General features: G+C 37.3%; 1 protein-coding gene across 3 annotated transcripts in view; it reads right to left on the bottom strand.

The window, feature by feature from the left end:
• epha6 (eph receptor A6) overlaps positions 1-27,316 on the bottom strand; it is a 371,198-nt gene that overhangs the window by 69,995 nt on the left and 273,887 nt on the right. For all 3 annotated transcript variants that reach the window (XM_039744991.1, XM_039744992.1, XM_039744993.1), the window contains exons 4-5: positions 14,266-14,421; positions 9,896-10,231 (exon numbers count right to left, since the gene is read on the bottom strand). In XM_039744991.1, the coding sequence (XP_039600925.1) occupies positions 9,896-10,231; positions 14,266-14,421 (492 nt within the window). The remainder of the gene's footprint in view (positions 1-9,895; positions 10,232-14,265; positions 14,422-27,316) is intronic.

The raw sequence follows: 27,316 nt of genomic DNA, 5'->3' as shown, positions 1-27,316 counted from the left end.
CACTGCGCAAACTAGAAAGTGAGGACTTATGGGAATCAGTGCTCTATAATGAGAAGATTTGGGGCTATGCTGGGAGACAGTAAATAAACTGGAATGTGTAGTTTTTTATGATAGAGCCAGTAGCACAAACATCAAGTGACCCGTCAACACCCTTCAGATTTAATGGATAAATGCTTTTGTCCACAGCTATCAAACTATAAAATACCTCTTCCTATCAAGCCTCTCTTTATCCTAACCAGTTACAACAGACACGTAAACCTATAAACAATATTTCTTATTATATTTTTGATATTGTTTGTATGGGTTTGGATATAGAAATTATTAATTTTGTATGTTTTGTGTGCTAAACCAGTGAATTTCAGTGATCAACAAAGAGCAGTTTATCTATCTATCTATCTATCTATCTATCTATCTATCTATCTATCTATCTATCTATCTATCTATCTATCTATCTATCTATCTATCTATCTATCTATCTATCTATCTATCTATCTAACTCTGTGATGGCCAGTGTAATTTTCTATGCTGTGATGTGCTGGGCTGGTAACATCACTTCAACAGAGGCCCACCGAATTAATAGGCAAATTAAAAAAAAGGGCAAACCTAGTTATGGGATGCACTCTGGACCCCCTGACGGTAGTAGCGAAAAACGAATTAAAACAAAACTAAGTGCTATTACAAACAATGCAGCACATCCTCTCTCTGACACACTAACCTTGAGTACTTTCACCCAGTGAATTATTCAGAAATGCTACTGGGGCTCCTTTATGACAGCAACAATACATCTGCATAAAGCCTTCTGTTTCTTTTGAATTTTCTTGCTTTATTATCATTCCAGTGTGTGTTTACACCAAAATGTTTGTGTATATTTATTTATTAATTGATTCATTTATTTATGTACTATATCTACTTATTTATGTAATTAATTATTTAATGGGCTTTTCTAAAAAGCCAAATATACCCTGGAGAAAATTAAAGTTCTATCTATCTATCTATCTATCTATCTATCTATCTATCTATCTATCTATCTATCTATCTATCTATCTATAGTACACTATCTGGGGTAACACCCAATGGAACATGACTGCTGCATGAACAATTATTGAAAAAGTACACTACCAGCACACTATGTTATCCTGCTCAATTGTAATAACTCTTGCCCACCTAACCTTAACACCATGTAAAAAGGATGTTTTGTTTTACCCACAAATGGAGAACAACAGTTTACTGTATGTGGAACAATCTTAAAGTTTGTTTGAATCTGGAAGGTATGCATAAATTTTGTCCTTAAATAACTGCATGCTGAATTGTTGTTAACCTTTTGTACACTTTACCTTTTGCGAGTGACAACTTCAAAATGTCTTCTTCTTTCTTTTTTTCATTCTCTGCTCTCTGGAAGAGTAGGGGAGGGGGTATGTGATCTGTTTTAAATAAGATGTTGTATTGTTTAGCTTACTAACTTGTAATGTAATCATTGTAATGCATTTTTTAAAGATCAATAAAATATTTTTATAAAAGAAAAAGAAAACAGTGAAATAACATTATTTCAGCCATGCTTTCATTTTTGCTTTTCTTTTTGATGAAAGTCTATGTGCACAGTAATTATTTAGTAACTGACTAGAAAACTAAAATACATGTGTATGTTTGCATAATTTATTAAAGTCATTGTACAGGTATGTGTACAATCATGTGTGCAATAATGAACTCCATATGTGGACTAAACCTAATGTTCATTTATCTACAGTTGAAGTACATTAAAACTGGATTTGTATCCTAGCCAGATCACTGTCTATGAATAGTTTGTATTCTTCCCAGATTCATGTGGATTTTCTTTGAGGTACTCTAGTTTCTTCCACATCCCAAAGACATGTAGGTTAGACTAAATGGATATTGAGAGTGAGTAACTGTATAACAGATAGTGCTCTTCATAGACTTGACTCCGATGCAGGACTGGCCCCTACTGTTAGGATTAAGTTCCATTTTCTGTATTGGTTCTGGTAATCAGACACTTGTGTATTTGTTTATTATTTTATGAGTCACTACGTTTGATTCTAACATCCAGCTGCGACAATTCTCCTTTGTTTTCATAGTTTATAATTTTGTGTAATATTTTTTTCTGCCTTTTAGTGTATTATCCTCACTGCCCTTTTGGAGGTCCTGTTGTTAGGACAAATGCACTTGTGTCCTCTGAGGTTGTGCCATAATGTAATAGGTTAAAAGGTCCTCTTGAAAATCAGTTTTTCATTTGAGTTGTAAATTGAAAAACCTACTCTATTAATTCTTTCAAACTATTTTGCTAAACAATTTTTGGTTAACAACTTCCTGCTGGTGTTTTTTGACCTCAATAGTTATCTCACGTTTTGGCTTTGATGCTTGTAGTTTTTGATCTCCAGGTACCAGTTATGAGATGTACTCTGAACCCCCATGAGTAAATTGTAAATGAGAGGATTAAAACAAAACTTAGTGTCATTATGAAGAATGCTGCACATCCTCTCCCCACTAACGCTGAGGACTCCCAGTCAATGAATCATTCAACAGAAATGCACCAAGGAACACTACTGGGGCTCCTTTATACCAATATCAATGCAGCTGCATAATACGTCATTGTGACTGTGACTGCCAAGATCTTCTGTAAAAAGCTAAATTCCCCCAGAGACAAATAAAGACATTAGTGTAAAAATTATACATATTTTTAAAATTTGTCTTAATTATTTTTTAAATACAAAAGGAATCGGCTTATAAATGCAAATACAATGTAAAGAAAGGCTGTAAGCAACTCCGGCCTAAATGGAAGTACTGTACAGTAAGTCTATTTTTATTAATGAATCACTTTTTTTATTCTGGTATAGCACTTAAAGTTCAATGTGCACACTGAAGGAACACACTGACATGCATTTTGAAAGATGCTTTTTCCTAGAGAAATAAATGTGTGTTATACAAAAACACATTGGACGATCACATCTTTGCAAAATGTAGCATTCAAACACTTTTTTTATAATGATACATTTTAAATTCTTTGACTTTGAAAATGCTAAAGCAAATGTAGGGTCGTAGATAGTGGGTTCAGATATCAGCTCAGTCACTGCCTCTGCCTCACCTCTGTCTGTGTGAGTTTTCTCTGCCTAAATTGACCTACCTTAATCCCAGAATCAGGCGGTTTAGTTCTACTGATGATGCTAAACTAGCCCGTTGGGACTCAGTGTTCCCTTGTCAAGGGCTTTGTCCTTCCTTGCACCTGACGGTGATAGAATAGGCTTTGCCTGCCCTCTGTGACCGTGAGTACATATTAAAAGCATATTAGTATGAATGGAGGAAAAAAAATATATGTTGTGAAGGAATCCCATGTATCATCTCTTTTATGGTCACAGCAGGCAGTAACTATATAGACCTAGTTAATACAAAGCCACTAGAGGGTGCTATAAAGTCTCAGCAAAATATATTGTGACACATACTAGGGAGGACAACCTACCTGGCTATTACCAGTACAGTTTGATGAAAGTGGTTTTATTCATCTTATAATTCATGTTATCGTTATGACAGTGACATCATTTCATTGACATTTTGTAAGTTCATTTTGCTTATTGCAACTCCGTTTTATGAATTTTTTATGCCTTTGGTCATATTATTAACTGACCATCAGAATGGCGCTACCACATGACTGAAATCGATGTGAGATATCATTAATCTGGAACTATGTAGAAAACTATCAAGGAAAACTGAGTATCCTAGCTTTCTGATTAATTAATAAAACAAATTTCATATGTTTGCTCATGTTTTCTTTTGAATCAAGGACTCTTCTTGTCATGTTTGGTTTTTTAATTCTGCTCTGACCTCTATTTACCATGTTATTTATTGTTTGTCTTAATATAATATTTATTTATTGATTGGTTGATTTATAGAGCATCTGTCTATCTATCTATCTATCTATCTATCTATCTATCTATCTATCTATCTATCTATCTATCTATCTATCTATCTATCTATCTATCTATCTATCTATCTATCTATCTATCTATCTATCTATCTGAGGGTTTCATCTTTCTCCTAGCTCACTTAAACCCCTGACAATGTCTGGTTGCAGAGAATATCATTTTAAGTCATTTTAGATTCAAAATTCATCATTTAGTTAGACTGATGTATTTGTAAGACACTAGAATCAAAACCAAGGCACACATTCTCATTGTTATCATCATCTTCACTGCCACCATCACAGAACTAAAACTCCAAAGTACAATTATAGGTATTGTGGAACTGCTCTATACTATATAAAGTTAATAGAAGTTAGTAAGCAAAGTCTGTCAGTTTCACCAGTCAAAAAGGAATTATCAATATATCAAACACAAGTTTTAAATAGTGAAAATGTAACTGCAGATATCTAAAACAAGAGTTTGCAAGAGACATTAAATGTCAAAAAGGCTTGCCGAATACCAGTACCAAGTTACTGGAGATAAAAATTACCAAAACTGTCTATAATCATTTAACAACTAAGAACAACAGGTCAAAATTAATTTAGTAAGCTGTAGTAACATGCAGCTATTGAGGTGTGGACAAGAGGAAAGCATTTAACTGAATGCTGACTTGAGCTGTTCACTCTCTGAAGTCTGTGTTCTGATTCTGTTGTGGCTTTGGGTCTGCCAGACCTGTTCCTGTCAGAAATTTCCAAGTTCCTTTTGATGATGTAGGAAACTATACTCACTAACACCTTGAAATCCTTTGCAATTTCTCTAAAGGAAAGACCTACACTTTAAATAGTTTTAATGGTCTATTGGACTTTCTTGCCATTTTAATAGCAATTTACACATCCAAATAACTTCATAGTGTAGTAACAAAGTTTTTTCCAACACTGTTTTTATACAAATAAATGGTTTTTAAGTAATCCACAAAGTTGGGACACATGGAAGAATAGTTTGTATCAATGCCTAATTAACTTCCATTGTAACCCATTATTTATTCTTTGAAAAGGGTCTTTTTGTATAACTCTGAAACTAACTATATTTTTCAGTTTTTGGTAATCAAAACTTTTTTTCTGTCCTCTGGCAATTTACCATTTACTTTCGTAACCTATCGGATTATTCACTGGACTTGAACAGCTTAAATTTGCATAAAAGCTGTAATATGGATTTATTCCAAAACTGTTCTCCAGAAGTGTATATTGGAAGGTGAGTAACAACTGACAACTTTTCCCTATTCAAATCTTTTCCCTGTTTTCTTCAATATGTTCCTACCACAAATAAATTAGAATTTTTCTCACAGTGAAATGTAAATCCATGATTACAACTATTTACCAGAGTGATTGAAAACAGCAGCTTGAGGAGCTAATAATCTCAGTTCTATACTGTTCAAAAGACATTAAGTGAATAACATTTGACATGCTGTGTTAGGCAGAATGGTCCTCTAATCAGAACATTTCATTATGTGCATATGACTTTCTTGTTGAAAATTTCTGAACAAAATGTTTCCACTCTGCAGATTAAATATCTAAATGATACACATCTGTTTAAGTCTTTCCAAAATTGATCACAGTATGGAAATTACATTCCTTTTAAATTTTAGTAGCCCTCTACTTTTGGGCTTTGAAAGCTTTTCATTACCATTTATATCTCTCAGTGTCATTTTATATTCCGTATATTTCCTAATGTCACCAATATTCTGCAAAAATTGCTCTTGGTTGCCCTTCAGTGCGGCAAAAGTCTAATGGTGGTTTATGTAATGTTAATGAATTAAGTTAGAAAACTTTTCAGTGTGGCATAGTAGTTAAGACTGTGGACTTCAAACCCTGAGGTTATGTGTTCATATCCAGTTATTGACACTATGTGTAAGTCATTTCACCTGCCTGTGTTCCAACTGGAAAAGTGAAATGTAACCAATTGTATCACATATGTTGTAAGTTGACTGTGTGTGCTTGGTGTGTGGGTGTGTTTGTGTGTGTGTTCTGCGGTGGGTTGGCACCCTACCCAGGATTGGTTCCTGCCTTGTGCCCTGTGTTGGCTGGGATTGGCTCCAGCAGACCCCCGTGACCCTGTGTTCGGATTCAGTGGGTTAGAAAATGGATGGATGGATGGACTTAGATAAAGGCTTAGGCCAAATAAGTAAATAAAATCAGTAAAGTATTAAACACCTCCCTGTCGATATATCTGCTGAACAGCTTCAGAAGCTTGACTCCTTACCACTGACCCTTGTATAATTCCAATTATACCAGTCTTTAGGCCTTTCTTCATTTCGGGCTCTACATGAGCTTTAGTGGCAAACTGAGAACAATCATTCTGTTTTCCAGTGCCATCTTACTAAAGCTCAACTCAAGTATTATCTCAAGGGTTGGCACAGTTAGGGATGGTGTTTTCTTTTTTGCCTGCCTTCAGACTTATGTTGGGACAACTGTGGAGAGCATCACTTTCATGTTCTCCAGTAGCACAGAAGGGTCAAGAATAATTAAGTTAACTGCTCTGGGGTTCTCTTACATGAGTTCCCTGCAAAGGAACAAAACTCCATGCTAGAATACTTTAAGTACTTTTATTTATGCTTTGAAATGATCCACAATCAGTAATAAAGCAGCCATACATTGCACTTGAAGCAAGTAAAGAAACTTACTATAAGTAGTCAGTAACATTACAACTTCTTCCTTATTTAATGGCACCCACCTGATTTGTGCTTTAGACTTCCCAAATATAAAATCTATCACTCTAGCTCTGGGGTCAACATCAAGTAGTCATATGACTATACAAATATAACGTAAGTGGAAGTTCTCATTCTACCATTTAGTAATCAACTGAATTTAAAGATTTACAAAACTTGATTTCCATGTTTCTGTGTTTTGTTTAGGTTGAACTTTATTGAAAAAGTGATTATCATTGTTGTCGACTCAATACGTAGAGGTCAACTGTTAACTTCTCTTCCCTTTCTTTTTTTTTTACCTTTTACTATGGTGCCTGTGTAGATGGCAGAATAATCTATAAATGTGTTCTGCAGAGCAAATGGAAAATAAAGGGACAAGAAGAATAAATGTGTTTCAAACTCGAACCGATCATTTCGCTAAATTAAAGACAAAATCCTAAATCATAGTAGAAGTTTGCACCAAACATTGTTTTTAACTGGAATAAACAAGAAAAGCAAATGTAAACATAAGGTTCACTGCTATTTTCCTAATCCCACATGACTCTGAACATCTGGGGTGACTTTTTATGTTGTTGCGACAATGATATCATATGTCTCACATCATTATGCCAGCCTGTGAAAAACAAAATTTTACTTGATAATTACCATACATTTTAAAAAAGTAACATTGAAAATGAATTCAGCAACCCCAAAAACTCTTAAAAAAAGCCTGTCTTATGTGATTTTTTCTGTTTTCAGTCTTCTTTACTTAGTTTTAAGTATGTTTCAATTGTTTATGCAATTTTTGTTAATATTGCTCTGTTTATTATTTACTAGCTCCATTTTCTGTTGAAGACAGGTAATAGAATAAATTTAAAAATACATATCTCTTGCCCTACATGTATCTACTGCACCTTTTCTTGTGTCCTCATGTATTTCAACCTCTCTGGATTGGCGTTCCCTCTATTAAACATATTCCCGTAAAGCCTGCCTCTAAGACTCTCGGTGTGGCTCCTATGACTTTACTCCTCCTTGTGTGTCAAGCTGACCAATCAGAATGTTTGCAGGGACTGGACTGACAAAGACCTTAGTGTTTTATTATATAGTAAATTATCTATGTATGATGCATGGAACACAAGAGCCCGGACCATCCTTATGTTACATCTAACGGACCACCCTTAGCTAATAAATACAGGCTGGGAAGCGAGTCCCTTAGTGGTCCATAGTTTGTGTATTATTGGAATGTGTAAATATTGCCTTTATTTGTTAATTCTGGTTACTGGATTCCTTGCTTCTGTTTTTGGAATTACTGTTTACTGGATTGTGAATTTGGACTTGTTTCCTTTGTACAGTCTTTATAGGCAAATCCCTTTTGCCTTTCTTTTTCCATTTTGAAATTTTTATGCATTTACTTTTAAAGATTTTCTTTGGTTGTCTCCTTCATCTTTTCAGGTACAGGTAAGCCACGATTGTGTGTCACATTATGCAGCATGCTACATTCTTGCACAATGCGACACACTTGCTGTGGACTATAGAGCAGCACGTTAATAGAGTGGAAATGCTATCTATTTACATAGGCTTATTCATTCTATGAAGGTGCCTCTATAATGTAGCATCAGCACAACAATGGATACTGTATATTCTCTGATCTATACGTGGCTCTTTGAGATGACTCTCTGTCTGTGCATAGTTGACATTTTTATAAGCTCTCCTGCTATAGATGATGTAATGCCAGCTCATTCTTTTGGTGATTCATTCCTGTCTGATGTAACTTGTCCAGCATCATTGAAATAGCAATACAGTATGCATGCAGCTGACCGCTCTGATTACATTTGGAAAACTGGACACTGCTTCGAATTGCACTTTCGTGTTTGCCGGTTCAACCACAGCATAAAGAAATGCTATACATTTGGATGAAAAGTGGATAATACCATCCCAGTTGGCATGGCGCGACTCAGAGATGTTTGTGAAATGCCCAAATGGTCAGCAAGTTTACATTTAAATGCTCCTATGGCTAAAAAACTAAAGGATGGACATAACTTACAAAGGAGCAGGTAGAGCACAATTATTCAAAGTCTGCCTTTGCCAGATCAGTACACAGCACCAAGTGTATAGCTCTTGGAAACTGAAATCGACTTAGAACCCAGTTGTCATCATCTATAAAAATGAGCTTGTTTTTCATTTTTCCCATTTGCAATATCTTCTGACAACGCTAAAACAGCTATGGTAGTTGGAATAGTTTGGCCATTCCGTGCACAATTACAATCAAGTGAATTAAATTTGTAAACAATATGTAATTAATTTAGCTGTATTTAATGAATCCGGCGTCATTGATGTGAACCTGAAAAAAAAGAAGACCACACAGAAACAGTACCACTGCTTTGACGCTGGATGCTGCCAGTTTGCAAAACCAAGCAGAAACTTGCGTACACATGGGGTGTGGCTGCTGTGAAAATGTGCATGGCTTTATGCCAAGTTTAGTTTTTATAAATCTCAAAGTGTGCGTGGAAACAAGCATACCAACATTTTTGTGTGTATGCACCATTTATACATGAGGCCCTTGGAATGCTTCTGGGACTTATTTTGGAGGCCTTTTTACAATATTTATGACTTCTAATCATGACAAAACCCATAATAACTATGGTTTTAAATGCAAAAATCATCCCAGAAAGTGAAATAAATGGAATAACAATTTAAAATAAATAATAAATTTAAAAAACAAACAATCTTAACATATCAGTGAGGTGAATTTCCTATGTATTAATGGCTATTTACTGTGTTTGATTTGCAATAGCCTTCCGAGATGCTGACATGCTATTTTTTTTATTAATTGAGCATTTTAAATTCTTCTTAAAGGTTTATAGTTGAAAGAGAATTCAAAGACTTGAAGCATTTTTCCTTTTAATTTTAACTGGCTTTCTATCTGTTCCGAATTTCAGTTCTTCTCAAAGGTAACTGAAAAGATTATATTTGTTTATGCCCAAAAACAAACAGTAAAAAAGACACACTAGGAGAGTGAAAAATCACCTATATGTAAGAAGAGACGTCAATGTAAAACATCATAACTCAGACACAAGGGTAACAAAATTAACTTTCCTACTTATAATTATGTTCTAAAGAGTATTTCTTCTGAAACATCCTACTTAGATGCTTGTATTACAGACAGTTCTGACAACATATAACAGATGGTGACATCCAAAGAAACAAGAGACACTTATTATGTCTTGCACAGAATCCAAACAATTTATTAAAGCTATTAGTATGTTAGTCAGGTGGTAACTTCTGATTATCACATGGTACTTACCAGTTTGATCAATGGGAATGGTGACAGTTGCCACTGACTTGGGGGAGGAACTGAATGCTGAGACTCCATTCAGAGACTCAATCTCAAAGGTGTAGTTGGCCTGAGGGATGAAATCCAGCACAGTCACTGATGCGTTGGTGAGGCCCAGGTGGTGTGGGACAAAGCGCAGGCTGCTCCCACACATCTCACATTGCCGGGGCTCCGGCCCACACCGCTTGCACACCACGTTGTAGGTCAGGTCCTTCCTGCCTCCTGTGTCACTTGGTGGACTCCATTCAAGAAACAGAGAGGTCTCATTGATGTTGAACATCACGTTTCGCGGAGCGGAAGGTGGTCCTGAGAAAACAAAGCAGTATTGTTACTATAGCTATGACAAGTACATTGGTGTCTCATATCAGGACTGCTAGATAGCACAATTTTTTTCTGAATTTTATCATGTTGTCTTTTGTGTTAATTTCCTTTACTAGGTGTTGATGGTTGAACCAAGAGTAAGAAGTGCTTCGAAATTATGGCATATAAAGCTTAGCGTTTCTATTTGCAGATTCTAATCCTTCCTCACTCCTAATACACAACCCCCTTCCTCTAGCCCTCTGCTAAGTTACCAGTCAGCACTTTTCAGATCATCTTAAAATTTATATCCTAGTTCAACAAGATGATAAGGATTGTACATTTTAATAATTAGAATTCTGTAAGATTTACTAAAAGGAATGGGCTTTTAGAGGCAGAAGAGAAAGATTATGTTATTTAAAACCAGATATCTTCTGTCTTCAAACTTGCCTTTTCCTGCTTGCCCATAATAGTGGTTAAACAACTACAAAACCTGTACTATGGATTCACTGTGTACATAAGGTGTTCAGTGTCTCTCTGAACCAATACAGGACTAGAGTATTCTAGTCTTGTTTGGTTGTGTGACTTGGGGGTAGGATGCTTGGTTGGGTATTTTATATTGATTCATAAGTGTAATTACATTTTCATATTTTACAATTTTATGGTATTATACCTGTGTTAGAATGCACTACTGTATATTTTGCCCATTACAACTTACAACAGCTTAACAGAGAACTAGAAATAACCACTCAACTTATAGCATGCTGCATTATTAATGCACTGTAGATGACATGCATCTCAAACCAGCAATGACAACAAAAAGGAAAGCAAATTTCCTAACAGGAAGCAAACCACTTACATCAAAGTTTGAAATTTCATATTAAAACCAGATGGCAATGTTCCTGACAGCTGGGCTATAATTTACAGACACAGAGTTATAAAGTGACCTTACTTAGCTAGAGATGATTGCCTGTCTTTATCTGATGACGGTGCCATGTTTCCCTAAGTTAATGCAATCAGAAGTTAGCCATGTCTAAAATATGAAACAAATAAATATTTTTTTAGAATAAACTGAGAAACATACTGTACATTAGCATTGTTATGAGAAACAATAAATGTAGGATCCTTAGACATCAATGCTCACATGTAACAGTGAATGTCTTTGTATTGTCTAGAAATACTAGCGGTTTGTGCCCATACAGAGATGACAGACAGTCAAAGTTTTTAGTGTTGATCAAACAAGGTATACGCAAGTGTGTGCATTTTTGGATGTGTACTGTGCACAAATGTGCTCTAAAGTGTTGGAAACAAAAATTATATTAGCCTGCAAGATGGGTTTAGTACATTGGCTTAAGTCATGTACTGTACATACAGTATGTACATTATATTTGTGCTTTCCTATGTTCAATATATACAATAATGAAAAGACATTCATCCCATCTATTGTAACCACACTCATATCCATGTATACAAGCTAACAAGTAGTAAAAACTTACCCTTATTCTCACATCCATAAATAATATATAAAAATGTGTGAAATAAGTCATTACTGTGGGGTCTGGGACCCACAAATTATTCTCATATAGTCCCTGAAAGCCTGAAAATCAAAATTGTGAGGATCCCTAAAGTAAATTTTATAAAGATGTTGGGAAGTTATAAATCACTCTTTGCCCGTTACTAAATATCTGAGAATATATTGTGGATGGCAGACAGCTCTTTTCAGGCTGGATAGGGTGTGATGCTTGAGGGGCAGCAGCCCATCAGCAAGAAATAGGAATGTGACCTTTAAATCAAGAGGAGTAGAGAAAGAAGGAGACTTTCATAGGAAACAAATGAATCTGAGCCCCTGGCAGGCATTAGTGTTTGTCTGTGTGAAGCATCTCATTAATGATGAAGAGTACAATGGTGAGTGCTGATACCATGAAACTGACAGCATTTAGGATGGGAAAAGAGTGAGGCTCACCACATTTTGCTCCCAGTTTGTAATTCTTAATTTGGAGACATTTTCTCTGCCCCATAAAAACAGGTAAGTGAAGTCATCAGTTTTGTTAGACAAGTAGGGCATGTTATTTTTCATAATCATTGTTTTATAATCAAATCTGTTTTGTTAAGAACCTGTAGCTATCCTACCAACAAGACTTTAATCTCCTGTATTGTGTAGGTGCACACGGGGTCTGATGATTAAAAACCTTGATTGGTGTGTACTTAAAAGGGAGCTGACACTCAGAGAGAACAGATCAGAGTGGCACTGCAGCAGACTTTCACACACAGCATTTAAGTCTGTATGTGTCATGAAAAGAGGCTGTTCTGTGTGATGCTGGTCAGAAGAACAAGGAGGTGTGGCCTTGGATATGCAAATGACTCGGTGTGTATCAGTGTATGATACATTTTGCCTCCTTAAGGTATACATATTCTAAGTAAGAGCATTCTCTATAACTAATTTATTATATACACCATAATACCAAATTAAGATTTAAGATTTGGAGCTAAACCTGGCAAATGTAAATGCATCTCCAGAGCTATCCCTCAGTGCATTGCAGGACATATTCATGTGCATGCTTTCACCCACTCATATGGCATCAGCATTTGGAGTACTGGACAAAAAAATTCTCAAAGGGAAATGAAACTCAATTTCAGAAGCTATTAGACAGCAGTATACCATCCTAAATTAAATAATAAATACTGTCATGCTCCAGCATGAACAAAAAAGGCAATTTTAATTCAATTTATTCTTCTAAATTGTAAATCTCCCTATAATATACATTGTTCACACAACCTCATACACAACTTACACACAGAAATGTGAACATGCAAGCGCATATTCTGGATGCTGATTCCTTTTGTGCAACTCAAATAGGGACCAAAATGATCCAAAAAAATCAGTTTTCTTCTCATTAGTAATAAGACTTTTGTTGAAATAATGTAGTGAATATTTGGAAGAAGCTAAGTGAGGATCTCACTTACTTTATGTTTACTTCCGAGACAGTGAAGCTGGTCAGGTCGCAATATAAGTGCACCTGAACATACAAATCTTTACTTTCCATTCTCTCCTGGCTTCTCAGCTGATATAATTAGTCAATTTAAAGTTCTTTTTCCCCTCTGGATGGCAGTGAGTATGAACTGTAGATGTTTACTGAATTTAAAAGGGCTAATTATAAGGAAGGAATAGTAGGTTTGGTTATATTGCAGTTCTCAGTATGTCACTTCACCTAGACCAGTGGTTCCCAATCTTAGTCCTGGGGCTTCAGGTTTTTGTTCTTACCAGATCCACAATCAGAGATAATAATCGATAACAAGTGATCTCATTTAATTAGCTGGTCTTTTTAACTCTTCTCTTATTTTGCATTCAGAAAAGCATGACAGTAAGGTTTTTACATTTATAAGACATTTAGAAATATTTGTATTTTTTCTAAAGCTTTAAATGCTTAACTCTCTTTTGTTGTTTTCCTATTATTTTTCCTTTTTCTGTGTAGATTTCTTCCTTTATTTGACCCTAATAGTGATCATTAACAACCAGCACAGCAGACACCCAGGATGATGAAAGCAGCAAAGACTTCAGTGTCAGACTCGCTAATTAGTAAATAATCAATTAAATAACAAGAATACCTGGAAAAACAGAATGAAATTCAGGAAGAAAATAATGTTAAGGTAAATAAAAGACTACACATTTCCCATATAACTGCTTAGTACATTTTAATAAATAATTACCAATATAAAATAATTAAATAATTTCTACATTGATCCCGAAGTACAGAAACTGGGAAATAATGGTTCACTTTATTATGCCAGAAGTCCAATGAAAAATGGAAGTTGGTTGGAACAAAAACCTGCAGCCACAGGGGGTCGTCCCCAGGACTCATTTTGGGAACCACTCCTCCAAAAAAAGTGCTCTTTAACTGTCTGAGATGTTGTTGTTTAAAATCTTTAGATCCCCACTTGAATAGAAAAAGGGAACCTTCTCTCTCTGATTCTCTTTCTCCTACACATACATATAAACACAGATACAGATATGTATTTTGGCGCCCCAGGTCCCACCTCCTTACTTGTGCACGCCATGATGGGGGGGTCTTTCTCTGATCGGAAGTGGCCCTTTTCACAGGTACATACAGCTGAGCCTTCCTCGAAAGTGAAGCTGTGCGGAGGGCATTTAGCACACTTTGTATTTCCAGCAAAGGCTTTGTAGAATCCAGGTCTGCAAGCTGGCAAAATAAAATGGAAAATTTCCAAAAGGTTAACTACCAATCCCTACCACACACCCCATAACCTTTTGTATCCTTTTATGTAAAGTGGCTGTTAGTATAAACCTGGGAACATCAACCAGCATTCTGTACTCTTGAGTGTATGGCCATCTGGCAACTGTACTGTAGGTCAAGTTAAGGTGGGTAGCACTAAAATATTCAGGGGTGTGACTAAAAACAGCCAACTATCTACTTACTTATATGAGTTATTGTATTAGTATTATGAATATAGGAAAGCATGCAGTCTTTCCACTTGACATATCAGCCAAAGTAACTTTAAACACATACCTGTAGTTTACTGTTTCGTTCCATTAATTGTTTATATAGGTGATCAATCCATCCATTATCTTTACCCACCTTGCTCTATTTAGTGTCTCAGTAGGCCAGAACTTCTAGAGCAAGACAGGAATCACATCTGGAGGGAGCAACAATCCAATACAGGGTACAATCACAGAAACAATGACACTTGTTCGTATTTTGACTCATAATTACAAGGATTCTCTCTAGTACATTGGTTCTTAAACTTTTGTTTCCTGCAACTCAGTTTTGGCTTTTCCGTGTCTTCCATCCCCTTTATGGAACTACCAACAGTTATTGCCCAAGGGAAGATGGGTCTCCCTTGAAGAATCACAGCTTTTTGTCTTTCTGGGGAAAGAGGGGGATAGGTGCAGAATCAGCACTGATTATAATCCTAGGGGATTTTTTTCCCCGTGTAAGCAGCGGACCATCACAAGTGGCACTTTCTTATTTAATACTGTTGTAATTCACAAGTCAGTGCAACACAAGTTCAGACATCATACCCATAGTTTAAGAAACACTGCTCTAGTATTAGTTCTCTCATTCATGAAGAATAAAATTACTTATCTCTTGTATTATCACTTAACACTTTCGTAACAGGCATTCACCATGAAGTAAAAGCATAGGTCTTATATATTTGCATGGTCAGGCATGTGCTAGTGGGGGCATCCTTAAGGCTCTACAGAGGTAAGCAATACCACCCTAGGTCAGTAGGGGGCACCTTTGTTAACACAATCTGTTTTCCCATTTGGTAACCGGAAGATGAGTGACATCACTTCTGGGTCCAAATCATTAGGACCTGCCCCTTTTGGGAAGCAGCGCTATAAAACCAGCAGGGACTAGAAGAAGGCAACATCCAGCAACTGAGACAGACTTCTCAGAAGCACTACTTTATTTTGCAATTTTAGCATCTTTGGTGCTGATCATTTTGGAAACTTATCTCCCATTACTCCTATGGATTAAATGGGGCCAGCTGGTTTCCCAGACACCCTCGATATCTGATATTATCACAACATATATAAAAACGATGTATAGAATATGAGCATCTTTACACTGTTTCTAAATTTAGGTAAGCACTGTGGGCCTCTGATGCACCCTAGACCTGAACAAAAATGACTAAACTTGATTTTGATTAACTGCGGTGGGCTGGCACACTGCCCAGGATTAGTTTTGTGCCTTGCACTCTGTGTTGGCTGGGATTGGCTCCAGTGGACCCCCGTGTCCCTGTAGTTAGGATATAGTGGGTTGGATAATGGATGGATTGATTATGATTAAGAAAAAGAAAATATGCAATACAGCAAAATATTAAGTAATCTTTGTAATGATAATCTGATGTATACCATTTTCTTGTCAGTGTCAGTCATTGTGCTCAAGAGGCAAAATACCTTGTCATGAATTTCTATGGTTATTAGATTAGACTCAGCTCTCCTGTGTGCACACTGGAAAATCAAATAACTTTGCAATGAATAAAATATCTAAAATTTTGTTTTCTTGTCTAATTAATCAAGTTTTGGTTTGCAAATTATTAGGTTATCCCTCAGGTTTTTTATTAGCATCTTGCTTCATTCTTTTTGACAACTATATATAAGGATGCCAGCTATCAACCTTCCCATTTTATTTTTACCCATTTCAACTGTGCCACCCTTGCTTGCTGCTTATTCACCTACCTCATACATCTGCCTAGAGCCTTCTATTACACTTTCCCATATAAGGTAAAGTGGCTATCTATTCTGTAACCTTCTACATTATTCTGTACAGTTCATTTGAACAAATATTCAGCCACAGATATCATGTCGTTAACTATTTTTGTAGGAAATATTATTCTAAGTCAATTTAACATAACATTGTAATATTTTTATACACATATAAAGAAAACAATGATACATATATAATATATATATTTTTGCCACTTTTTTGGCAGGTTGTAAACTTTTTCTAGTGTGTCCACCATCATACTGACATCCCAATGTCCCTGGTACCCTCTTTCCATATCTTTGTTATCCTAATGGAATCGTTCACCCTGCTGTTCACTCAAAGCTCAAAAATATTCAGGAAAACATTCTATATGTGATTCCAAAAAGATAATTTTCAGACTTCAGACATTTTTCACAATTTCTTAATAGTTTGTATCTTTATTCTTACCTAAAAACTTACTTTCTTGAATGATACTCAAACCCTTTGTTTCAGGTTGTTCATCAGTCCATTAAATTCTGCACCAGAAATCAGTTTTCTAATATCGGGCCCAGCAAAAAATTTCCTCCTTTGATTTGGCCTCAGACAAACCCAGAAACGTTCGGCACAAATACAGTACATAAAACAGGCTTCATCTTTTGACAAGGCTTTGACAAACTGCTTCATTAAGCCAAGCTTAATATGAAGCAGTAGTAGCAGCACTTTATCTGGATCCACCAAGCTAAGTCTAATGAAGTTTTTGGCACCAAACTGTAGCTTTTTTCTTGCTGCCCATTCTTTTTTATTAATACACTGCCCAAATGGGCTTTGTGGTACCCGGATGTGGGTGGTACCTAGCCAGGACTCCCGAGAAGACCGAAGGAGGGCCTGTGCCTCCTCCAGACCTCGAGGGAGCGACCGCCCTGGGGGCCGCTGGGAAGCTTGACCCTGTAGGGACCCGTGGTTACCGCCAGGGGGACCCCAATACCTGGAAGACCCTGGACCTCAGCACTTCCACCACACCAGGAAATGCTGGGGGGGGAAGAGGAACAGGGACACCCGGAGTGCTTCCGGGGAGACAGCCGGCACTTCGGGCACACTGGGGCGTATCGGTGGGAGATTGCCGGGAACACACCTGGAGCACATCCGGGTGCTTATTTAAAGGGGCCACTCCCTTCAGAGTGGGACAAGAGTCGGGTGGAAGTTGTACAACGTCGGGAGGAAGACAAGGAGGCAGCCTGAAGAGTGGAAAGGCATTGTGTTGTGTGGCCAGGACTTTGGGGACTGTGGGGTTGTGAGTACGGAACTGTAACTAGGAATGGAAAATAAACGTGTGTTGGGTGACATGAGCGTGTCTGCCTGTCTGTGTCTAGGTCAACGTCCACAGCTTATATTAACGTCCTACATTCTGAGATTGTGTTAACCATTAATCCAATACAGCATCACATAGGGATAATGCCCATAAAGGCAACATCAATATCAAGTTCAGAACCAGCCCTGGATTGGTGCCAGTTCACTGTAGGGCACACTCATTCATACAGGGCCAATTTAGAGTTGGCAGTTAACTAATACACACATCTTTTTAAAAAAGTAACAAAAGCAGAGCTTGTAGAGAAAACCTAAAGTGTGCATACAAACTGCGCATAGACAATGAATGGCGCAGATTTCAGACCCAGCTTTTTAAGGTGAGAGGGAGCAAAACAAACCATTGCATAACTGCTCTGCTCAGTGCCATCTAGTAATTCAGTAATTGTGCTTGCAGCAATCAGGCAGCGTGGCCCAGTAGCTAATGATCTGAACTAGAAAACAAAGGCTGGCAGGTTATTCTGCTTTCAGTTATTGCTCACTAAGTAAATCTGGGCACATCACTATCAGCACAATTTAAAATAAAAATATTAATTGATTGAATAAGCACTTGAAGGTTTCTACTGCATCCTGGAGTAACCATATGTCATTTACCGAACTCTAGAATGTGACTTGCACTTTTCCTTTGCTGGACTGCAGCCCTGTGTCACCAGATGGACGGGCTGGGCTGCAATATTGAGATATTGAGAAAGCAGAGAATCCTAGTGAGTATCCATTTTTCCCTCAGGGAAGGCAGAATCACTTATTTACTCAATAAGACATACTTCTTGTAATCAGGAAAAAAAAACAAAAAAACTGGAAGCCCCTTAGTACGCACACATGCAGTGCAGACTTACAGGAAATCTATTCTGGGCTGGTTATTTTATTTATGCATCTCCTAAGTGCCCTGTCTTTTCTCTAGAGAAATTGTAAGAGAGCAGTTAGACACAAATATGTGGAGGAATGAAAGACAAGAAAGGAGATCCCAAATGTGAGTGTGGGGGCTGGAAATCAATGTGTTTAAGATATTAGATTGTCCTGCTGGAGGTAAAATTAAGACACCACTCCTATCTGGGAATGCATATATTTGTGTAGATAAATACTTGTGTGTCTCTCTGTTTCTGGGAACTAAAACATTGCTTAGCATTATCAGCAACTGCTGATAGACTATGGTAGAGCAAGAAGGATATACCAGGGAAAATGGACTTCTATGGTGCAGATACGCCTCATGGGGAATGAGTAATAGGGAATAAGTCTTTAAAGGATGTAGGAGTGAGGGGTAGGAACAAATCTGAAATGAGAGCCAAGAGAAATTGTAGGATTGACTTGAATTTCAGGTTAATTCTTCACGTAGAAAAATACAACAAGCCAGACAAGATAGTAAGGATGCAAAATCCTTCTTTATTTCTTTGAAGGTGTATTGAATAACTGTTTTGGCAGAACTTGCTATAGGACATCATTTTTCATAGGAGGCATAACACTATCTCTCTAAATCTTACTAGAAGCTGACTGTCAGGTATGATATCATTACAATGGTCAGAGCAACATGTGAGTGTATCCATTGCAATTCACTTCTTTACCAAAGTATACCATTTCGCTCTACTAACATGGTTATAGTGAATGACTTTCCTGATTTTTTTTTTCTTTACTCTTACAGGTTTCTTCCATTTTGGAGAAGAATATGTTCTTTTATAGTGGTTGTAACACCTGTACAAAAGCACACATGCACAAATCTGCTCCAACAATGTGCAGCATTGAAAGCAATACATCACAAAACAGTACCAGTCATAACATAACAAGAAAAATGGTAAAGCATATCAGGATAACCTTCTTAAACTCGTAAATGGTTACTTTTTAAATTGCAATTAGACTAAATAATTCTGATGGTCAGAAAATTTTATTCCTTTTTTAGTACATCCTATTAACGGAAGTGGAAAAATAATGCAGAAAACATTCACAGGAATTATCCTGCTGGGTCTGCTGGGGCCAATCCCAGCCAACACAGTGCGCAAGGCCGGAAACAAACCAAGGGCAGGACGCCAGCCCAACGCAGTCACAGGAATTAACTTATAGAAATCAAATTTTTGAGGGAAAAAGAAAAAATTATAAGGAAAGTAACAAGAAACAGACAATCGCATCAAGACACTAATTCCAAGGGTCAGACAAACAGACGACATGATCCTATTTAAAGAGGGCATCTGGTCTGCCTGATTTTCAAACCTTCTATTCTGCTCAGTTTATCATTCTCTTTCTTTTTAACGTTCACATTCAGCATTCCTTTCTTCTAAGCTCAATTCACACCGACAGGTAGGGTGCTTAGAATTATGCCAGGCAATTCAGGCTTTAAACTTTTTGTCCTTCTTCCAGTCTAACATAACATTCATTTATCCTATAAATAAGCTGGAGACAAAGAATTAATGAAGGACATGAATGGTGTCCCTGAGTGGTTTGTCTGCTATGTTTCTAATTTATATTAAGGTCATACATTCTAAAGTTGTAAATAAATTTGTGAAATTTGACACCAACATTAGAGAAATAGCAAATTTTGAGGAGTCAGCTCAAGAAATTCAAACAGACCTGGACAATCTCTAAAACTGGACACAAATTTGGAAATTGAAGTTTAAATAGACACGTACAGCGTTTAGGTTTGGAAGATTTTAGAATCCCATTGGGAACTTTGTTTGAAGCAGACATGTAGTGGAACAAAGCAGTTTAATAAACTAAAATAACTGATAAGACAAGAAATGATAATTCATTTTTACAATCTGAACAAACACCTAGGATTCTAACAGATAACAATATTGAACTCTAACAGTATGCTCTTATACCTTAGAGTCCATTAAAGTCTATGGGGACAATACTTTTCAAAACACTTACAGCAGAGGAAATAAAACAGCTCTTAAAATATATTGCCACAAAGTCTTGGGAAACTAAATCTGAAGCCTAATGGAAACAAACTAAACTTTGGAATCACAGAATGACTGCTGTGTGACAGCATAGAGCTGGCCTTCATCCTAACGTGCTTGTGATACACTTCATTAAAATGGACTACTGAAGACAATTTATTTCACTACTGTTGTTGACAATGTTGTTAACACAGGATTTTATTTTAAAGTTAAGGTTCCTAAATTAAAATTTACAATGTAACACTGCAGTCAAAAGCAAGTCATTACACTGTGTTTCCAAAGAAGGAAGAAAAGTTACTTCCTTGTCTTCCTCATCAGTGACCATCATCAAATAGGTGTAATGCTTCAGCATCTCTACATTTAGACAGAAAGAACATGAATTGTAATTTTAAGGCAGGAAATATATAGTACCAATAACGGCGCACTGCACAATAATGTGCAGGGAATACACTTGACTTATAGTTTTCATACTCTCTCTCTGTATGTTTAGCATTTGTTTGCTCAGAGGTTGATGCGCTTCTTCTCTTCTTTCATCTGCATCTTTAAAACTGGCTAAGTCAGTGTTTGTGCTACAATTACTTATTATGTTTTCTTTAATTTTTCACTTAAGCTGGCACTTAAGTCTTCTATCTGTCTCAAGAATGATTTAGAGTATGAAGAGGCAGGGGAAGTGACGGCGAAGGTGGGAGGGATGAGAATGGCACCCATATGCATGCGCCGCACGACCGCCCTACTGGCTGCTGTCGAGAATTGATTCTACAATACAATAAAATTAAAATAAACAAAGGAATAACCGTGGAGGTCTAACATCACCTCAAAAGCAGGTAGTAGACGTCACGTAGTATAAGTGTACCAAATTTCAGGTCAATAAGTCAAACGGTTTGCGAGCTACAGGTGAATTAAAATCCTGAACAGACAAATGAACAGCCACAGTAGTGTATTATGTAAGAAGATAATATAATTATTGAGTGTTTTATAAATGTGGGGTGCAGCAAACATAACCAATATTTTTGTCACTTTAATTAACACTATGGTTGTTTATGCAGACATCCATCCATCCATCCATTTTCCTAAGTCACGTAATCGGGTAGCTATCCCAGCAAGCATTGCATGGAAGGTAGGTGCACACCTGGAAACCAGTCCATCATCTTTTCTATAATTACATATTTATGAACAGATTTAGTGGTATCACTTTTGAGTACGTATCCCTAATCACACTGTATTTACCATGTAATTACCTGTATAATTGCAGAGTAACTAGGTACTTGGGTTATTACCTTGTACTTACTGTGTAATACAGTGTAAAGCTATAATTAAGTACTCAATTGTAATTGTTATTCTACAGTTTTTAAAAGTACAGTACCTATATATATACATTGTGGAATAACAATTACAATTAAGTGCTTAACAACAGCATTACAATGTGTTACACAGTAAATACAACATAATTTCACCTAGTTACTCTGTAATTGTACAGGTAATTACAAGGTAAGTACTGCATAATTAGAGACACCTAATCTAAAGTGATCTGTAGGTTGATCATAAAATCCTTTATATACCAAGAAGTTTCCAGCATAATTGGAGAGAAACAGTGGGAAAAAGAAGCATATATGGCATTATAGTGTTAATTGGACTAGTGTTTGACATTTTTAAATATTTACTATTGAAATAATATGATGAAAAACAGCTATTATATCCCTTTTGCTTAATGGTTGTCTGTCTAGTATAATTCATCTTTCTCCTGAACCAGGCCATCTGGACACAGTCAAAGAGTCAAGACCATATGAACAGATGGCAAACATATCTGAATTGTTCTACAGATGATTTCCTACTTTACTGTGCCTCAAGAGCTGTTTGATTCAAGAAATCTAATAAACATTAAATATAAAGCAAAGTTCTTTTTTTCTCTAATATCAAAATGTTTTGTCTTGTGTCTCCCATTTCGAGGTATGTGGCTATTTTTGGGCTAGGATTAAAGAAAAAAAAAACACTGCCAGTTCCAGAGATCAGTGCTAAACCCCAACTTCTCATCCTTCATGCAGTGCACAGAAGATAACATATCAAACTACTGCCTGGCAACCGTTTGGAAAGTCTGGAAATGTGTTCCCCTACTTCATAAGGTTCTCTGATATAGGAGAATTACACCAGCCCCTCATATGGACACAGATCTCTACACTTCTGGGAAACCTAAGAGCACTGCTTGTACAAAATGGAACCAATTCCCCCCCTAGATGCTGCTCTTATTGCAGCATATACATTGACAGCAGTTCTTGACTAAGACTTCTTATTTCTCTTTCAGACAGTATTTCTTTGAGTATAAATCCTCAGACCCACTCTTGGATTTCCTTTCTTCCCTCTAAGAGAGAGAATGAACTAGTGACAAACACACAGCAAAACAAGAAGACCTCCTGAACCATAACTTAAAAAGGCAGGTCCAGACCCAGTAGGTGGTCAGCTGTAAAGGCACCATAGAAGTAAGAAGAGAAAGAGCTGCAGGCATTTGACTCATTCCGCATACTTATTTTGAAGTCAGTTTCCCTGAGCTCCCAGCACTCATTGCTCGGCATCTCTCATGTGTTTCACATATTCATTATTACATTTTAACACTGCTTTTTGCACATTCAACCTAATGGAACTAGAATACCTATTAAAGAAAATGAAACTATTCTGAATTCTTTAAAAGGCTATTAAGTAAATTACAGTTCTGATATTTCATTTGGTACCATTAACTGTAAACGATATGTGCAGAGCCCTCACTTGGACAGCTACTCTACATTTCAGATGCTTATTAAGGCACACAAAAAATAGCAATCACTTACATAATGTATCCCTGTCAGGAGACAGAGGGGGTTTGGGGGTGGCTGCGGTGCAAAACCGCGTCTACTTACTATATTGGTCCATTGGTCTTTTAGCTTGTCTTTTGTTAACTCTGGCTGTCTGGTTGGTTAAATCATGTAATCTACTCTTCTGTATCAGCAATTAGCCTATAATGATCCAACTCAAATTTAACTAAATGGTTATATAGTGTACTCCAAGGGAATAACTCCTCAGCCCTGTGGTGCCCTCTTTAAGGTACTCCATGTCAATTTCAGTCCATGAAGCTCAAGTTCAGAAGTCAAATGCTGATGCCGTGTCTTAAGTTTCTGGGGTTCGTAGGCTGGTATTCTTACCCTAAATTTAACATATTCAGCCTGTTACACTCTATTATGATCTATTGTCTTCTCCTTGCCTTTGTTAATATTCAGTATATTAGTATTACCATTATGTGCTATGCATTGTTTTTCCTTATGCTATTGCAAAAATTGAATTATTTGGAAATTTCTTTTTACTAGCATTATATAAAGTGGAGACTGGTTAACTGATTGGTGCATGTTTCTCAGATTTACTCCCGCCACTGTTATTGTTCTGTAAGTAACTCTCATGGTAAGTATTGTGCTGTCTCAGTGTGATCTTCTCAGATATTTTCTAATCTCATCCCATATTTTATAAATAGACTGTTAAAACTTATCCAGACTAATTCAGGAGTTCTCAAACTCTGGGCATTCATACTTCTGCTATTTTCATTCTAACAGATGTTTTTTTTCTGTTCCGTGTATCACTTTGTGGACCAGATTGGTGGCACAGATGTTAGCAGTGCTGCTTCAAAGCCCCAAAGTTCAAATCATCGTCTATGTATGGCTTACACGCTCTCCCTGTGTCAGAGTATGAGGATTTTCTTTATGTGCTCCAGCCTAATTTATGGGGCCTCAACAATAACTGCTAAAAGTGGTTGTGAGGCTTGTCAAGCAGGCATCAGATTTTACACTATTCTTAAGTTTCTTTACCCAGACAAAGGGAAATCTGAAAAGTGCATTTAGGATGTGTGCAGCCTACATTTTATTTTAATCAGTAAACTGACTAGTAATTGCCAAATGATATGTCAATCTGCTAGTTATGCATCACAAGCAAAAGCTAGCCAGTTCTGAACCACTGCTGAAAAACTGATGTATGACTAAAATGGTTGCCAAAAAGCCAAGAAATGGCTTTATACAAGTATACCATGCCATCTCTATTATTACTGACTCAGGTGACGCGGCAGTCCTTCTGCTCCTTGACCTGTCCACTGCCTTTGACATTATTGACCATGAGATATTGCTGATGTGGCTTGAACATCTTGTTGGGCTTAAAGGGGCTGCTCTTAACTGGTTCAAGTCATATTTAATTGGTAGACACTTTCAGTGACTTTAAATTCCTCTTTTTCATCTCCTGCTCCTCTTAAATATGGTGTTCCTCAGGGATCCATTTTGGGTCCTAATTTATTCTTTATATACCTTCATCCTATTGGAGCTATTTTTAGGACATTTAACATTTATTTTCACTGCTATGCTGATGATACACAGGTTTTTAGGTTTATATTCAAATCTGCAACTCTGCAATGACTCAACTCCACAACTGTCTTTCTGAACTAAGATCCTGGATGGCTAATAATTTTCTTGATCTGAATCAAAATAAAATGGAGGTGCTTATAGTTGGTCCATCAGCTAAAGCCCAAATTGGTCTTGAACTTCTCGGCTCTTTCTCTGTCTTTTGTAAACCTCAAGTCCGCAATCGTGGTGTTATCTTTGACAATAACCTCTCTTTTGAGAAACAAGTAAATTCTGTGGTCAAGAGTTGCTTTTTCCAGCTTCGTCTATTAGGTAAGATCAAGCCCTTTTTATCTTCTAGGGATCTTGAGAAAGCTACTCATGCTTTTATTTTTTCTCGCCTTGATTACTGCAACTCGCTGTATTCTGAGATTAGCAAATCCCTGATACACAGGTTACAGTTGGTCCAGAATGCTGCTGCTCGCTTTCTGGTTTTAGCTATTTTAGCTTCTTCACACTGGCTGCCTGTCAGTTTTCAAATTGATTTTAAAATCTTGTTGCTAGTTTTTAAATCTTTACATGGACTTGCTCCTGCCTATTTATCCGAATTGAGTGTTTTACACCAGCCGTCCAGAGTGCTTAGCTCTTCTGGTCAGTTGTGTCTTGTTGTCCCTCGTACCAAGTGTAAAACTAAGGGGGACAGAACTTTTGCAGCTGCTGCTCCTCGCCTGTGGAACTCTTAACCTCATTACATAAAGTCTATTGCGAAGTCGAAGGAGGGGAGCGAGTGGAGAGGACACTGGCGTTGAATGTTCAACGCTTCCCCCTCTGAGTTTTATATTACTAATTTATTATTTTACTTTTAGTTTTTAGTTAGAAAATTTCATACTTTTTTGTACTGTTTCATCGTCTGCCGTGGGTTTTTACAGATTTTACCAAGTTTTATTAAGTTTTAGCTGACTACTCACTGTTGCCCGGATATACTGTTTTACCGTCTGCTTTGGATTTTACGGTGCTGTCTGGATAGCATCTCTCCCTTCTTCTTCGGTCAGAAATCCCTGGCTGGATTTATTTTGTGGAGTCGATTCTAAGCTGCGTGGAGTGGATTTTAATGTTTTGCGACCAGTACAGAGATTTACTCCACAGTCATTGGTCAAATTTGAACTGTTTAACTCTCAATCCATCTGCAATAAAGCCACACTGATTGAAGAACACATCAGGGAGAAAGGACTTGACTTCATGTGTCTGACAGAAACATGGCACCAGTCAGAGGTTTACTCTGCCCAAAATAAAGCCTGTCCTCCTAGCTACAGTTACTTGGAGGCAGCCCGCAGCACTGGGCGTGGTGGTGGCTTAGCTATCATCCACCGTCAGGATTTGGGGTTGTCCCATATCTTGATACCTGCAACATCTTCCTGCAAGTGCCTTGCATTTAAATGTAAGCCTCCTTTTCCCATGACTGTTCTCCTAAACCCAACTCTGCCTTCATCCTGGAAATGACTGATCTTCTCACAACACTCTGTGCTACCTCTACCAACATCATAATTCTAGGAGATATAAATTCATGTTGACAATCCCACAGGTTATCTCACTGCTGATTTCCTTGAGCATCTAGATTCTCTCAATCTACAACCACATGTTGATGTCCCCACACATTCCAGGGGTCACACACTTGACCTTGTCATTTCAAATTCTGCCTTAATCAGTAACCTACAGGTATATGATCATGGTATTTCAGACCACAAAGTAATGTCAATGGAGCTGCCCTTTCTTTCCCCCCATACCAAACTAAAACGACAGATCCATTTCAGAAATCTGAAGAACATCAATGTGGATGCCTTGGCCCTGGACCTTAAACTTCTTTCCTCTGATCCTATCAGCTCCCTCTCTGTTGCTGACCTTGTGGATTTTTACAACCAGTCCCTGAGCAGTCTCCTGGACTTCCACGCCCCCTTAACATCCAGGTCCGTCTCATTCTCATGCTCAGCACCTTGGTACACGTGCGAACTGTGAAAAATTAAGATGGCTGGGCGTGTCCTTGAGCGGCGGCTCAAGGCCTCTGGGCTGACTGTCCACAAACAGGCTTACAGGGAACACAAGAGGGCGTATGCAGAAGCTCTGAAGGTTGCACGGTCCAGGTTCTATTCCACTATCATCAGCAACAGCTCCAGGAACCCCAAAAAACTTTTTTCAACTATAAATCACCTTCTCAAACCTCCTTCACCTGCCCAGTCTGAGGCCACAGATGAGAGATGCAATATGCACATCAATTTCTTCAAACAAAAAGTTGATAAC

The sequence above is a fragment of the Polypterus senegalus genome, chromosome 2, assembly GCF_016835505.1.
Source record: "Polypterus senegalus isolate Bchr_013 chromosome 2, ASM1683550v1, whole genome shotgun sequence".
NCBI classification, from domain to species: Eukaryota; Metazoa; Chordata; class Cladistia; order Polypteriformes; family Polypteridae; genus Polypterus; species Polypterus senegalus.
The sequence above is the reverse complement of the archived record's forward strand: the minus strand, read 5'-3'. Positions and strand labels throughout refer to the sequence as shown.